The 16,912-nt window shown below is 42.4% G+C and overlaps 1 protein-coding gene across 4 annotated transcripts in view; it reads right to left on the reverse strand.

The window, feature by feature from the left end:
* Positions 1–16,912, reverse strand: part of alpk2 (alpha-kinase 2) — an 85,588-nt gene that overhangs the window by 16,349 nt on the left and 52,327 nt on the right. For 3 of the 4 annotated variants that reach the window (XM_073064164.1, XM_073064165.1, XM_073064166.1), the window contains 4 exons: positions 8,275–8,385; positions 6,329–6,600; positions 2,709–2,797; positions 1,082–1,299 (listed from right to left, as the gene is read on the reverse strand). In XM_073064164.1, coding sequence (XP_072920265.1) covers positions 1,082–1,299; positions 2,709–2,797; positions 6,329–6,600; positions 8,275–8,385 — 690 coding nt within the window. Of the gene's footprint in view, positions 1–1,081; positions 1,300–2,708; positions 2,798–6,328; positions 6,601–8,274; positions 8,386–16,912 lie in introns of those variants that run through there. The other variant, XR_012101213.1, reaches the window with a different exon arrangement.

Raw genomic sequence — 16,912 nt, forward strand, 5'->3', positions numbered from 1 at the left:
CATAAAATCTAGAGTGAGGATTTGGCTAATCATAGATTTATATCAGACTATTCGCTCTCATAACATTTGTTGATCTTAAACCATAAGACCACAAGATAGAGGAGCAGAATTAGGCCATTTGGTCTATCAAGGTTAGAGGTGCTGTGGATAGTGTGGAGGGCTGTCAGAGGTTACAGCGGGACAATGATAGGATGCAAAACTGTGCTCAGAGGTGGCAGATGGAGTTCAACACGGATAAGTGTGAGGTGATTCATTTCTGTAGGTCAAATATGATGAGAAAATATATTGGTAAGAATATGGCAGACTCTTGGCAGTGTGGAGGATCAGAGGGATCTTGGCGTTCAAGTCCATAGGACACTCAAAGCTGCTGCGCAGGTTGACTCTGTGGTTAAGAAAGCATACGTTGCATTGGCCTTCATCAATCATGGGACTGTGTTTAGGAGCCGAGAGGTAACGTTGCAGCTTTATAAGACCCGGGTCAGACCTCACTTGGAGTACGGTGCTCAGTTCTGGTCGCCTCACTACAGGAAGGATGCAGAAACCATAGAAAGGGTGCAAAGGAGACTTACAAGGGTGTTGCCTGGATTGGAGAGCGTGCCTTATGAGAGTAGGTTGAGTGAACTCGGCCTTTTCTCCTTGGAGCGACAGAGGATGAGAGGTGACTTGATAGAGGTGTATAAAATGATGAGAGACATTGATCGTGTGGATAGTCAGAGGCTTTTTCGCAGGGCTGAAATGGCTAGCATGAGAGGGCACAGTTTTAAGGTGCTTGGAAGTAGGTACAGAGGAGATGCCAGGGGTAAGTATTTTTACGCAGAGTGGTGAATGTGTGGAATGGGCTGTCAGTGATGGTAGTGGAGGCAGATACAATACAGTCTTTTAAGAGACTTCTGGATAGGTACATGGAGCTCAGAAAAATAGAGGGCTATGGGTAACCCTAGGTAATTTCTAAGGTAAGAACATGTTCGGCACAGCTTTGTGGACCAAAGGACCTGTATTGTGCTGTAGGTTTTCTAAGTTTCTATAAAATAAATAGTATCATTCAGAGCATCATCTTTTAATAGAAAGCTACTGTGTTTACCTTGCAAGTCTGTCACAAGGAGGTTTCCTTCTGTCCATTCATATACCCAGTGCTGGAATGTACAGCATTTCTGACCCACTTCAGATTCCTTCCTACCAACGTTCATCTCTCTGCCATCCTTCACTGAATACTTCACAAAGTCCCCGATTAGTTCCTCTTCTACCGTGGCATAAGGGATGCTGTTTGCTGGGCGATGTATAAGATATATGGGAATGATCCTAAAGAAAGAAAAAAAATAATCATGTTACAATTGAAGGGCCTAGGTAGAATGGATGCACAAAAGATGTGGAAGCTATGGAGAGGGTGCAGAGGAGATTTACCAGGGTGTTGCCTGGTTTGGAGAACAAGTCATATGAAGCAAGGTTAGCAGAGCTGGGACTTTTCTCTTTGGAGCATAGAAGAATGAGAGGGGACTTGACAGAGGTCTACAAGATTATGAGAGGCATAGATAGGGTGGATAGTCAGTACCTGTTTCCCAGGGCACCAATAACAAACACCAGAGGGCATATGTACAGAATTAAGGGAGGGAAGTTCAGGGGAGACATCAGGGGTAAGTTTTTTTTACACAGAGGGTTGTGAGTGCCTGGAATGACTTGCCAGGGATGGTGGTGGAGGCTAAAACATTAGGGGTATTTAAGAGCCTCTTGGGCAAGCACATGGATGAAAGAAAAATGGAAGGTTATGGGGTAGTGTGGGTTTAGTACTTTTTTTAAGGATTATATGGGTTGGCACAACATGGAGGGCTGAAGGGCCTGTACTGTGCTGTAGTGTTCTATGGTTCTATGGTTTCCTATAGTGGGAGAGTCTGGGACCACAAGGCACAGTCTCAGAATACAATACCCTTTCGAACAGAGATAAGGAGGAATTTCTTTAGCCAGAGGATGGTGAATCGGTGGAATTGATATATTTACTTATTACTAAGGTACAGTGTGGAATAGGCCCTTTCAGTCCTTCGAGCTGCACTGCCTAGCAACCCTCAATTTAATACTAGCCTAATCAATTTACAAAGACCAATTAACCTACCGATTGGTAAGTCTTTGGACTATGGAAGGAAACTAGATCTCATGGAGGAAACCCATGTGATCATGGGGACACTATACAAACTGTTTACAGACAGAGGCGGGAATCGATCCCAGATCGCTGGTACTGTAAAGTGTTGTGCTAACCACCACGCTACCATGCCACCGCAGATGGCTGTGGAGGCCAAGCCACTGGGTATATTTAAAGCAGAAGTTGATAGGTTCTTTATCAGTAAGGGCATCAAAGGTTATGGGGAGAAGTTATGAGAATGAGTTTGAGACGGAAAACAAATCAGCCATGATGGAATGGCAGAGCAGAATCAATGGGCCGAATGGTCTCATTCTTCTCCTATATCTTATGGTCTTATGAATTGATTTTCACCTCTGCTGCTCAGTAATAAATTAGTTAGTTAGAAGAAGGCTATAAAATCATGATTAATGAAGAAACATGGACCACATGTACTCCCATCCATTTAAACCCTGGTCTTTGGTGATAGAGGTTACAGATCTGGGATAGGATGTCAGCAGAGCTGACGTGAGAAATTGCAGTGCAGTTTGTAGAGAGCGTGCACACGAGGCCACAACAAGCAAAGTACACAGTTACTTACTCAGGAGCTTCCCCGAATCCTTCTATCGAGGTGCCCGCCGCGGAAAACATGTTGCTATACTGCCGAGCAGCATTCTGTACGTGGCATTCCTAAAAAATTAACAATGCCCTTTTTTTACTTCACTGGACTGAAAACAGACACTTGTAATACTTGTGCAATAGTTATGACAGTTATGTCACCCAGAATATGCCCTCTTCTCACTGCTACCATCAGGGAGGAAGTACAGGAGCCTGAAGGCAGACGCTCCATGATTCAGGAACAGTTTCTTCCCCTCTGCCATCTGGTTTCTGAATAGACATTGAACCCATAAATGGGTTCCTACCACACTACTTTATTTATATACATATATATATCTTACTGTAATTTACAGTTTTTATTATTGTGTATTACAATGTACTGCTGCTGCATAACAATATATTTCACAACACATGCCGGTGATATTAAACCTGATTCTGATATTCATCACAATTAATGGCAATTTAACATGCTGCACCAAAATGTACATATAGAACATAGAGCTGAACAGCACAGTACACACACTTGGGTCCACAATGTTATGCTGACCTTTTAAGCTACTCCAATCTAATTAACCTAATTACTCCAATCTAATTAGGTATTATTAATCTAATACCTCCTGCCCACATAGCCCTCCAGTTTTCATTTCATCCATGTGCCTATCTGAGAGTCTTTTAAATATCTCTATCTTATTTTTGTCTCACTCCCATCAGTGTCCATGCCAGGATCACTAGACTCAAAAAGAGTTACCTTCGCCAAACAATAAGACTGACAAACACGTCCACCCACTAACTCTGCCACTGCTTTACTATTTTCTGTCAGTCACCTTACGTGTCCTGGGATAAAACTGCTGGCTTTCCACTCTATCAATGCCTTGTTATCATCTTGTACATCTCTATCATCAACTCTTAACCTCATCCTCTCCGTAGTGAAATTCCATCACAAAAGGAAGCCATTGAGCAAACCTATGCAAATCTACATTTAATCTTGTTGCGAGATATAATTCTAATTCTATCACAAATCTAGTTATCAAATCCTTTCATTTCTGCTTCCGACCTAAACCTGAATGTTTACATTGTTTCATCCACTGAATCACTTGAACTGGGTATAATTTCTTCAGTCTCATAGTTCTTCCATCATTTCCCTCTCATTTTTATTTTACAGCTGCACGGACCAGCCATTGCGCTGAGCAGGAAGTTTTTAAACGGCCTTAAAACTTTAATAAAACATTTCATTCCAGCTGGGTGGCAACAAAGGCAACGTGCACGGGAGCTTTTCAGTTACTGCGCAGTCGTGCACCTGCACAGCTTAGAGGGAACAGTGGTTCTGTCAACAAAGTTCCACTTGTAATTGTTTTTACAGTTCAGGTGTGTTAAACTCTCTCTCTTACTGGCTATCTTTTCTATATTATTAAGACTATCATGCACCACTGATTGAGGTTCAATGTCTGTGTATTACAGATTTTTAATCATTTCTTTGCTTTTAGATTTTATACCTTTTTAGTTCAAAGGAGCATAATTTTCGATGGGACACAAAAATATACCCAATCCAATTCCAACTGGTTATTGGTGTTAGGATGTATTCAGGAGTTATGGTATATAGCAAATACTAATTTCAACAGCAACCAGTCTTGAGACCTGAATGTGGATGGTAGATTGAGTCTGAATTGTACCCAGAAGAATGGTGTTCTTGGCACTAGATACTAGACACTAGAATACCACAGCACAGTACAGGCCCTTTGGCCCTCAATGTTCTGCCAACCCATATATTCCCTCCCTTAACTTTGTACATATGCCCTCTGGTGTTTGCTATTCATGCCCTGGAAAACAGGCACTGGCTATCCATCCTATCTATGCCTCTCATAATCTTCTAGACCTCTATCAAGTCCCCTCTCATCCTTCTACGCTCCAAAGAGAAAAGTCCCAGCTCTGCTAACCTTGCTTCATATGAATTGTTTTCCAACCCAGGCAACATCCTGGTAAATCTCCTCTGCACCCTCTCCATAGCTTCCACATCCTTCCTATAATGAGGTGACCAGAACTGAACACAGTACTCTAAGTGTGGACTCACCAGAGATTTGTAGAGTTGCAACATGACCTCTCTACTCTTGAACTCAATCCCCCTGTTAATGAAGCCTAGCAACCCATAGGCCTTCTCAACCTGTCCTTCCAAAATGCATCACCTCACACTTATCCGGATTGAACTCCATCTGCCAGTTTTCTGCCCAACTCTGCATCCTTTCTATATCCTCTTGTAACCTTTGACAACCTCCAGCTCCATCCATAACTCCTCCAATCTTCATGCCATCCGCAAACTTACTGACCCATCCTTCCACCTCTTCATCCAAGTCATTTATAAAAATCACAAAGAGCAGGGGTCCCAGGACAGATCCTTGCAGCACTGCACTAGTCACCGACCTCCAGGCAGAATACTTTCCTTCCACTACTACCCTCTTCTTTCTTCCTATAAGCCAGTTTTTTATCCAAACAGCCAAGGTTCCACTTGGAGATGCAGACCGAGATCGATTGCAAATAAAAAACACTCCACTTGACCTCAGGTGCCAGCATATGCATTGAATGTGGCCCAGAGTCAGTGGAGAGTAACATTTACTTGGGTGTCTGGAGTGTGGGTGTGAAGAAAGAGGTGTTTGAAAACTATGTGTAATTCAAAGGAAGCATTATAGATACATTGTAAATATATAATTGTTCTGCTGTTGCCTTTGACCTTTAGCATATAAAAATGCCATGTAATATTGGATTGAGCAGGCCTCTTCTTCCAAGGGTATGATGCCTGTTGCTTGTTTTGCTGCATGAAGTCGTCTATATCCACCAGCTTCTGGTGATTTTGTTCACAGTCACAACAATTGGGTTAAAATTGGGATTACAGTATAGTCTGAACCTCAATGTTAGCACTGTTTTTTTGACATAACAACTCAGTCACATAACTCTTCACTCACGCATAGATTTAATTATCTAGATATGCTGTACAGTTGTTCCAAATTCAAAATCAGTTAGGCTGCAATGTTGGTTCCCCAAGGTATCAGATTCCTTCTCCCATGGACCACTCTCCTCTCCTATCAGATTCCTTCTTCTTCAGCTCTTTAACTTTTCTATCACCTCCCAGGTTCTCACTTCATTCCCCATTCCCTCACCCACTCAACTTCCCCCTCACCTGGTTTCACCTATGACCTGCCAGCTTACATTCCTTCCTCTCTGTCCACCTTCTTATTCTGGCTTCTTCCCCTCCTTCCTTTCCAGTCCTGTTGAAGGGTCTTGGACCGAAATATAAATTGTCTATCCCCCTCCTTAGATGCTGCCTGACCTGTTGAATTCCTCCAAAATTTTGTGTATGTGTGCCCCCCGAGATAAGGTCCAGTAATGCTTTTCCTGACATCTTTCAGAGCCACATTTTGAGTGCATTAAGTAGCTGGAGACATCTGATTATTGACAAGCATGAATAAAGTTGAGAAAACACACATGAACTGAACCAATTGTAGAAAATGAAAAATTAAGTCTTAATGTTAGAATGCATAATCAGTCATTTTTAATTGCAGGCTAAAGACGATTGAAGCATGATTCATATACAAGGAGGTCTGTATATTTTACCTGTATAGCCAGTATGTAGTTCCGTTGTATGAGCTCATTCTTTGTTTTTGTCCCATATGAAATGGCGTTGTGAATTTTTAACACACAGCTGTGTCCAGGATCAAACAAAGGCACAAGGCCATAAATGACTTTAGTCCGAAATGCCTTTCTGTGCAACCCTTCACCAAAGTGTGTTTCTTCTGTGGCAATGCTGCCGTATATCTTGGGCTGAAAGGTGCACTCACTTGCCAGCTCCTTTTCAATGATGGGCTGTAGTAACTCAATTTTCTCTCCTTAAACAGGTAGACAAAATAACATGGACACAAGAGAGGAGGAGAAAATGCTATTGACTATGAGATTTTTTTTTGCCTTCAACAAGATAATATACTAGGCTGCTGTAAGTTTGGGGTTCGATTCCTGCTGCTGCCTGTAAGGAATTTAAATTTTCTCCTGCGCAGCTGGAGTGACCTTTTCCAGCAACTCACTCTGAAACATCACATCCAACTGCCCCAAGATGCATAAAAGGCCACAAACAATGAACATATAAGCACTTGCCCAAACCTGACTTTCTGCAGCTGATTCTTGGGGAGTCGTGCAGCAGAGGACACAGCCTCAGAATACAAAGATGACCCTTCAAAACAGAGATTAGGAGGAATGTCTTTAGACAGGGGGTGGTGAATCTGTGGAATTCATTGCCACAGATGGCTGTGGAGGCCAAGTGATTGGGTATCTTTAAGGCAGAGGTTGATATGTTCTTGATTAGTAAAGGGATCAAGGTTACAGGGAGAAGGCAGGAGAATGGGGTTGAGAGGGGTAATTAATCAGCTGTGATTGAACGGCAGAACAGATTCAATGGGCCAAATGGCGTAATCCTGTTCCTATGTTTTACGGTCCTCCAAGCGGATCATGTACTTGCCGTAGGCGTTTGAGGCTTGTGTGCCTCCATCAAAGGGTAAATGTCAGTATGAGTTGCCATGTAACTGTGACATTAAATGACAGAGTGCTTATCATGTCCAGCACAAAATAATTTTGGGAATGCACTTGTGTACATCCAGTGCCCACCTTATTAGGGACAACTGTATACCTGTTTCTTAATGTAACTATCTACTCAGCAACTCAGTGTATAAAAGCATGCAGACATGGTCCAGAGGCTCAGCTGTCCTTCAGACAAAATATCAGAATGAGGAAAGAGATGTGATCTAAGTGACTTTCACTGTGGAATGATTGTTGGTGCTAGACAGGGTAGTTTGAGTATCTCAGAAACTGCTGATCTCCTGGGATTTTCATGCACAACAGTCTCTAGATTATACAGAGAATGGTGCAAAGAGCAAAAAGAAAGCATTCAGTGAGCAGCAGCCTTGTGGGTGCAAATGCCTTGTTAATGATAAAGGTCCGAATGGCCAGACTAGTTCAAGCCGACAGGAAGGCGACAGCAGCTCGAATAACCACATGTTATAACAGTTGAGTGTCCAGAAGAGCATCTCTAAATGCACAACATGTTGAACCTTGAAGTGAATGGGCCACAGCAGCAGACGACCACAAATGTACACTCAGTGACCACTTTATTAGGTAATTCATAGTGGCCAATGAATGTATGTAATGGTGATTTATGTTGTTTAGCATATATTCCAGGAGATGATCCTGATAATAGCAGAATAATTGTCAAGGATTTAAGCCCTTGCTTGCAGTTTCCCGTTGACCCAGTGAGTCAGAAGGAGCTGATATCCTTATAACCAACTTTAAGTCTTTAAGCATGCCAGCTTTAAGTCTCTGCCAAACCCTTGCAGCTGTGCAGTTCTTAAGTTCTTGCCAGTATCACCATGGTGATGTTTCCTTGAGGAATCATGTTTGGCAACAAGAACACAGACTATGCTCATAGATAGGATTTGGAGGCTGGCATTAATTCTACAATACTGTAAACTTGTTGGGATTAACGATTCTGACAGGAGAGTTAATGAAAAGCTTACCTTGTATTCCCATTGATAAATCACTTGATTTTAATTGATTAAACTCTGGTGCATCTGGTACAGAGTCCTGGGGAGTTCCTAGACTTGAATCTTCCCATCTGCTTAAGGTTTCTGGATTGAGAAGGAACAGAAATATCCTTACTGATATAGCTTAGCAACACAATAACTCTGAACCAAAGCTAAAGATTTAACACCTGAGGTGAAAATTAGATAGTGTATCTTCACCTAATTACAGGAAGGATATTAATAAGGTTGAAAGAGTGCAGAGAAGGTTTACATGGATGTTGCCAGGACTTGAGAAACTGAGTTACAGAGAAAGGTTGAATAGGTTAGGACTTTATTCCCTGGAGCGTAGAAGAATAAGGGGTGATTTGATAGAGGTATATAAAATTAAGATGGGTATAGATAGAGTGAATGCAAGCAGGCTTTTTCCACTGAGGCCAGGGGAGAAAAAAACATGAGGTCATGGGTTAAGGGGGAAGGGTGAAAAGTTTAAAGGGAACATTGGGGGGGGGGCTTCTTCACGCAGAGAGTGGTGGGAGTGTGGAATGAGCTGCCAGATGAAGTGGTGAATGCAGGCATTTTGACATTTAAGAAAAACTTGGACAGGTACATGGACGAGAGGGGTATGGAGGGATATGGCCCATGTGCAGGTCAGTGGGACTAGGCAGAAAAATAGTTTGGCACAGCCAAGAAGGGCCAAAAGGCCTGTTTCTGTGCTGTAATGTTCTATGGTTCTATATCAGTTCCATTTTTGACCCCAGCTCCCTTGAAGTACACGATAGGTAAATCAAACAAAATTTAGACTTCCTTCTGAGAAAATTATAATGTACTGTAGCTAATTTGAAAATGTTTCTTTGAAACATGGGTAATCACAGAAAAGGAAATGATTTCCCACAAAAGGCATTGTAGAATAGCAGTTAGCACAATGTTTTGTGGCACCAGGCATCACCAATCAGGATTCAATACCCACCACTCTCTGTAAGAAGTTTGTACGTTCTACTCGTGACTACGCAGGTTGCCTCCAGAGACATCTGCTTCCTCCCACATTCCAAAATAAAACATAGGGTTAGGATTCTGGTTAGTAAGCTGCAGGCACGCTATATTGGTGCCAGAGGCATGGGAGCACTAGTGGGCTGCCCCCCGCATATCTTCAGACTGCGTTGGTTGAAATAACGCATTTCACTGTATGTTTCAATGATTTGATATACATACGCATGACAAATATGGCTAAATCTTTTGATCTTTTTTAATCTTTTGTGCCATTATGTTCATCGTAGATATTGGCATGTTTTACCTAATTGAAACTCCCAATTGGTAGTGTTCATTAATTAAAAACATTATTGTGGATATTCTAATCAAGACTAATGAGTAATCTTTAGGAACATAAAATCTAGAGTGAGGATTTGGCTAATCATAGATTTATATCAGGCTATTCCCTCTCATAACATTTGTTGATCTTAAACCATAAGACCAAAAGATATGGGAGCAGAATTAGGCCATTTGGTCTATCAAGGTTAGAGGTGCTGTGGATAGTGTGGAGGGCTGTCAGAGGTTACAGTGGGACATTGATAGGATGCAAAACTGGGCTGAGAAGTGGCAGATGGATTTCAACCCAGATAAGCGTGAGGTGGTTCATTTTGGTAGGTCAAATATGATGACAGGATATAGTATTAATGGTAAGACCCTTGGCAGTGTGGAGGATCAGAGGGATCTTGGGGTCCGAGTCCATAGGACACTCAAAGCTGCTGCGCAGGTTGACTCTGTGGTTAAAAAAGCATATGGTGTATTGGCCTTCATCAATCATGGGATTGAGTTTAGGAACCAAGAGGTAACGTTGCAGCTATATAGGACCATGGTCAGACCCCACTTGGAGTAGTGTGCTCAGTTCTGGTCGCCTCAGTTTAGGAAAGATGTGGAAATCATAGAAAAGGTGCAGAGGAGATTTACAAGGATGTTGCCTGGATTGGGGAGGATGCCTTACGAGAATAGGTTGAGTGAACTTGGCCTTTTCTCCTTACAGTGACAGAGGATGAGAGGTGACCTGATAGAGGTGTATAAGATGATGAGAGGTATTAATTGTGTGGATAGTCAGAGGCATTTTTTTCCCCAAGGCTGAAATAGCTAACATGGTGCATGGAAGTAGGTACAGTGGAGATATCAGGGGTAAGTTTTTTTTTACACAGAGAGTGGTGAGTGTGTGGAATGGGCTGCTGATAACAGTGGTGCAAATGGATATGATAGGGTCTTTTAAGAGACTCCTGGACAGGTATATGCTCAGAAAAATAGAGGCTTACGGGTAACTAGGTAATTTCTCAGTTAAGGACATATTCAGCACAGCTTTGTGGGCCGATGGCCTCTATTGTGCTGTAGGTTTTCCATGTTTCTATGAGTCAGGTCTGCCATTTTATCATGGCTGATCCATCTTCCCTTTCAGCCCCAATCTTAGCCTTCTCCCCGTATCCCTTCATATCCTGACAAATCAAGAATCTATCAACATCTGTCTTAAACATACTCAATGACTTGGCCTCCATGGTGGCCTGCAGCAATGAATTCCACAGATTCACCATTCTTTGGCTAAAACAATCCCTTCTCCTCTCCATTCCAAAAGGACAACCCTCTATCAACAGTCAATAGGTTTCAATGAGGTCACCCCTCATCTTCTGCATCAAAGAACAATGAACTCAATACAATGAACTTCAGAGCCAGAGGATAAATTTCTGAAGCTTCTTTATGGCACCTTATGTGCTGCTGATCATGGCAAAATTTCGAGGACATCATCTCTATTCTTCTACTTCTCTGGGAGAACCAGAGATGTTCTCCGGCGTGGCATGGTAACTTAGTTGTTAGCGTGATGCTTTACTGTGCCAGCAACCTGGGTTCAATTCCCACCGCTCCCTATAAGTTCTCCCTGTGACTGTGTAGGTTTCCACTGGGTGCTCCGGTTTACTCATCTCCACATTTCAAAGACATATGGGTTGGTAGATTAATTTGTCTCGGGTGTATTTGGGCCACGCAGCTTCTTAAGGCCAGAAGGGCCTGTTACCATGCTGTATCTCTAAAAAAAAATGGTGCGGACAGCCCAGCGCATCTCTAGATGTGAACTTCCTGCTATTCAGGACTTTTACAAAGACAAGTGTGTAAAAAGAGCCCGAAGGATTATTGGGGACCTGAGTCACCCCAACCACAAACTGTTCCAGGTGCTACCATCAGGAAATGGTACCACAGCATAAAAGCCAGGACCAACAGGCTCCAGGACAGCTTCTTCCACCAGACCATCAGACTTGATTAATTCATGCTGACACAACTGCATTTCTATGTTATATTGACTATCCTGTTGTACATAATATTTATTATAAATTACTATAAATTGCACATTTAGACAGAGATGTAATGTAAAGAATTTTACTCCTCATGTTATTTGAAGGATGTAAGTAATGAAGTCAATTCAATTTGATTGTTGTCTCTAAGGCTTTGATTACACCAGTTTAACAAATACAAAATTCATTCTAAGTTAAAAACTAGCTTGTAGAATATCTTGATTTGTCACATGTTCATCAAATGTGTCGTTTGAGTCAAGTCAAATCAAATCAATGAGGATTGTGCTGGGCAACCTGCAAGTATCACCATGCCACCGGTTCCAACAGCATGCCCACAACTCACTAACCACGCATCTTTTTTTTGGGAATTTGGGAGGAAACTGGGACATCTAGAGGAAATCTGCACAGTCATGGCAGAATCCTGCCATACAACAGGGATTGAGCTTGGATCATTGAACACTATTGCCGTAAAATGATGTGCTAAATGCTTCATTACCATGACACTCTAATTTCAGAGAAAGTAACTTCTCTGCGTTTGGCTGTTGGCAGAAGGAGCTATCAGTCTGTACTTACACTGTTGCATGAGTGAAGGAATACAGTACTATGCTAACCCAGTCTTACATGAGACCTTACAACAGGCTCACTTTGTTGTAGGTTTCCACAGTTTACACATAGTTCCACTTCATCTTCTAATTTGAGTAATGTGACAAGAATGCAAAGAATTGCTAATGTGATATTGGTCTCAGAGACTATCATTAATTCCATTTGCAATTACAAAATAAATAGCTATGTGAATGGTGTAACTCAGGTGGCATCTGTTAAGTCTCGCGAGACCATGGATCTGCACCCGCTCCAGAGCGCCAGCCTGGGCAAGGTTGTATGGAAGACCAGCAGTTGCCCACACTGCAAGTCTCCCCTCTCCATGACACCGATGTTGTCCAAGGGAAGGGCAAAGGCCGATACAGCTTGGCACCAGTGTCGTCACAGGTGTTGCCCAAACGAGGTTGAAGACAACGTCAGACTGCCTTAGGGACCCCAGCTCCGGATTTGTCCTCAGGGTTTACTCCCGAAGCCTTTCCCATGAGTGGGTATGGCCGCAAGGCAGCGGAGATTTGAAATCAGAGTTTTCCCTCTCTTAGATGGACTGCCTTCCCAGGCTGATGAGCTCCACCTACCCAATACGGTGTAACTAAGCAATAATGAAAAATAATGTGAAATAATGATGCAATATTTTCTTGGTATACTAAAAGCAGAACAATGGCAACTACAAAAGATTCTGCTGGTAATCTACAGCAACACACACAAAATGCTAGAGGAACTCAGCAGGTCAGGCAGCATCTATAGAGAGGAATAAACAGTCAACGTTTCAGGCAGAGACCCTTCATCAGGACTGGAAAGGCGGCAGAGGGAAAACCAGATGAGGGGAGAAGGTGGGTGGGTAGGGAGGGGGAAACTAAGTAAGAAGCTGGGAGGTGATAAGTGGAAAAGATAAAGATGGAATCTGATAGTGGGGGTCAGAGGAACACAGGAGAAAAGGGAGGAGGAGGGCCACCCGTAGGACGTGATAGGTAGGTGTGGAGAAGGGATAAGAGGGAAACCAGAATGGGAGATGGGAAAAGGGAGAAGGGGGAGGGGGCAGAAATTACTGGAAGTTAGAGAAATCAATGTCAATGCCATCAAGTTGGAGGCTACCCAGGCAGATTATGAGGTGTTGCTTTTCCAGCCTGAGAGGGGCCGGAAATCAAATAACAGTTGAAGTGCAGAGACAGATTCAGGTCATCCATGAAGTACTTTATGAAGAAATTTTCCCAGTCAACAGTTGAGGAATACAGACTGCCCACTTCCTTTCAGACTATGTAAACAATTAGTTGTACATTTTTTTGTGTGCTGTTATCACAAAACCACCATAGCATTCTTTAGTGCACCACCAAAATTAACTTGCAATGACATTCAATGCTTACCATTAAAACAAACGTTCCATTGTGCTCCACAGGAGAGTTATCATACGTAAGCGAACCTGTCACTAAATTACATATTGCAACAGATGTGTTTGATTATAATAAGCAGTTTAAAAGAGGAGAAGGAGACAGAGATGTAAGGAGGCTTAGGAAAGCACCCACCATGCTCTGTCCTCACTGCTCCCATCCAGAAGGAGGTACAGGAGCCTTAGGTCCCACATACCATGTTCAGGAACAGTTATTACCCTTCAACCATCAGGCATTGTGTATAGCTTCATTCACCTCAACTTTGAACTGATTCCACAACCTATGGACTCACTTTCAATGACTTTACAAATCATACTCTCATAATTATTTACTACTTATTTATTATTATTTGTATTATTTTGAGCACCTTCTCCCTTGCAATAGTAACTGCACTCACTTCTTTTCCCTCACACTCTTCAACACCTGGCACACTGCCAGTGTCTTCCACAGTGAAGACTGATGCAAAATACCCATTTAGTTCACATTGACACGAGAGAGTTTTTTCTTTGATCAGTGTATAAAAAAAGCCAAATTAAATCCACTCTGATTCAATGTTGTAAAACAATAAAACAAGATAACTTCCAAGGGGGTGTGAATACTTTTTATAGACACTAGTATTTTCACTCTTAAAGTGTGGTATCTTACACTTTCAATATCACTAGAATTATAGCTATTAAAAGATTTTAATGTTTTTGAATATTTTGCACAGCATAGAAGTACATTTGATCATAATATATCCCAATATAAAGCCCTTGACATTAGCTAATTGCATCTGATTTAATAGTAATGAGATTTAGTTTTGACTAAAATATGAAGTGTCCTCCTCAAGTGGCTCAATAATCGAACATAGATGAGAAAAAAGGCATTAAAATATAAAGTGTGAAACCTTGATAGCCAGTGCCTATGTTACTCGACCAACTTTGCAAAGGCTAACAAGCCAGAGAGAGCATGAACAATTTCTATGGATGGTAATTGAGAGAATTCGATATTTAAAAAATAAAATTGGAAATTTAACAGCCATTATCAATAAAAGTGATGTTGAAATTAACTGACTGCTGTAAAAGCTCAGAGTACCACGTACAGAATCTGGAGGAACTCAGCAGTTCATGCAGCATCTACAGAAATGACTAAACTGTTGACGTTTCTGGCCGACATCCTTCATCAGGACTGGAAGGGAAGGGGGAGGAAGCCAGAATAGGAAGACCTAATGGGTTCTTTTTTTTCTCTCACTTTTTTCTTGCTTTAGTAGGGTTTTTTTTCTTTACTTCTCTTTTTTTGTGTCACCGTATTTTTTAATCCTTAATATTGTTTTTTTCCCCTTTTGAGACATTGTTAGTGTTACTTACTTCGATGTACTCTTGTTATTTTGGATAATAATAATAATAAAAAGATTTGAAAAGAAAGAATAGGAAGGTGAGTGGAGGGGAAAGAGTAGAAGCTGCCAGGTGATAGGAGGAAGAGCTAAAGGTGTGAAAAGCAGGAATCTGATCGGAGAGGACAGTGGACCATAGAAGAAATGGAAGGAGAAGGGGCACCAGAGACAGATGAGGTGAGACAGATAGGCAGGTGAGGAGAAAAGGGTAAGAGGGGATCCTGAATGGAAAATGGACAGACAGAAGGAGGAGGGGGGAGAAATTACCAGAAGTTATAGAGATCAATGTTCATGCTGTCAGGCTGGAGGGGAGCTATACAAAATCTGAGGTGTTGCTCCTCCAACCTGAGAATAGCCTCATTGTGACAGAGAGGTAGTCATTGAACTCCATGGCAGAATTAGAATGGGAAATTGAATCGTAAGACTTCCACAAGTTTGTTAATAGTGTCTCTGAATGAAACACTCCATCCTTACCTGGTCCAGTTTATGTGATTCCACAATTACAATAACTGAGGTGACCTGGCGGCATAAAATAACTGTAACGTCCAGTTTATATGAAAAGGATGGGCAATAGATGTTTTCTTTGCCAGTGGGATCCACAACTCCAGAGATCATAATTTGGTTGATAGCTTGGCCTCAAATTTGTACAAAATCAGCTTTTAATTTGGTACTGAACATTTAGAAATCCGATACCAATGCAGCGACAAAATGCTTCTAAAATTTCAGCAGGCCAGGCAGTATCTGTGGAGGGAAATAAACAGTCACTGTTTCGGGCTAAGAGTGTTCATCTCAGCCCAAAATGTCAGCTGTTCATTTCCCTTCAATGATGGTGCCTGACTTCTTCCAATATTTTGTCTGTGTTGCTCCAGATTTCCAGAATGTGCACAGTCTCCTGTGTCTCCATACTTTCACTAGTTCCAGTTTTGAGCATGGGCTGAAGTAGGGCATGAGAGAGGCGGGTATGGGGTTGCTGAAAAAGTGAGAGACTTGCATTTAAGTAGCACCTTTTCTCTTCTCAGGTTGCCTTAAATCTTTTGACAGTCAATGAATTACTTTACATGCCACTGCCCCTGAGGTGACATTGGATTGGGTGGAGGGAGAAAGATTGGGTGGGGGCATTTTTGCATGCAAGCTTCCTGAGGAGACATTGAATTCCTCATAATTAGGCACTTGGTATGGCCCAATAAAAAGATGTTAAGTTTAAGTGGAGCAGCCATTGTGTGAGTGGGCCAGTGTAGAGTGGGGAGTTGAGGCTTTGGCTCATCCAGGCTCCTGCGAGGAGAGGTGTAGGCCATAGGTAGATTTTTTTTCATAATTTATTCTTTCTTTTTTTCTTACTGTATACTTAGAGCATTGGGAGTGCCAGCCAGGATAGTGGAATGCTCCTCTTGCGGGATGTGGGAAGGCAGGGAGACCTCCAGTGTCCCTGCTGACAATGCATCTAGCTGCAGCTTCCAGTTGACTGTGTTAAGGAGCTGGAGCTGGAGCTGGAAATGGATGAATTCCAGATCATTCAGGCGGCAGAGAAATTGATAGACAGAACATAGAGGGAGGTAGTTGCACCCACAGTGCAGGACACAGGTAACTAGGTGACCATCAGGAGGGGCAAAGGGGATAGGCAGTTAATGCAGAATACCCCACGTGGCTGTTTCCCTCAATAGGTATACTGCTGTGGATACTGTGTGGAGGGGGGGGGGGGAATGACCTAGCAGAGGGAGGTCACAGCTGTTAGGTCGTTGGCATTCAGTCTGGCTCTGTGACTCAGAAGTCAAGGGTGGAGAAGAGGTGAGCTGTAGTGATAGGAGATTCATTGGTTAGAGGAACAGAAAGAAGGTTCTGTGGACAAGAGCAAGATTCCCGGAAGGTATGTTACCTTCTGCGTGCCAGGGTCAGGGATATCTTGGAGCTAGCCCACATCATTTTTAACTGTGAGGATGAGCAGCCGGAGGTTGTGGTCCAAA

The sequence above is a fragment of the Hemitrygon akajei genome, chromosome 13 (genome assembly GCF_048418815.1).
Source record: "Hemitrygon akajei chromosome 13, sHemAka1.3, whole genome shotgun sequence".
NCBI lineage: Eukaryota > Metazoa > Chordata > Chondrichthyes > Myliobatiformes > Dasyatidae > Hemitrygon > Hemitrygon akajei.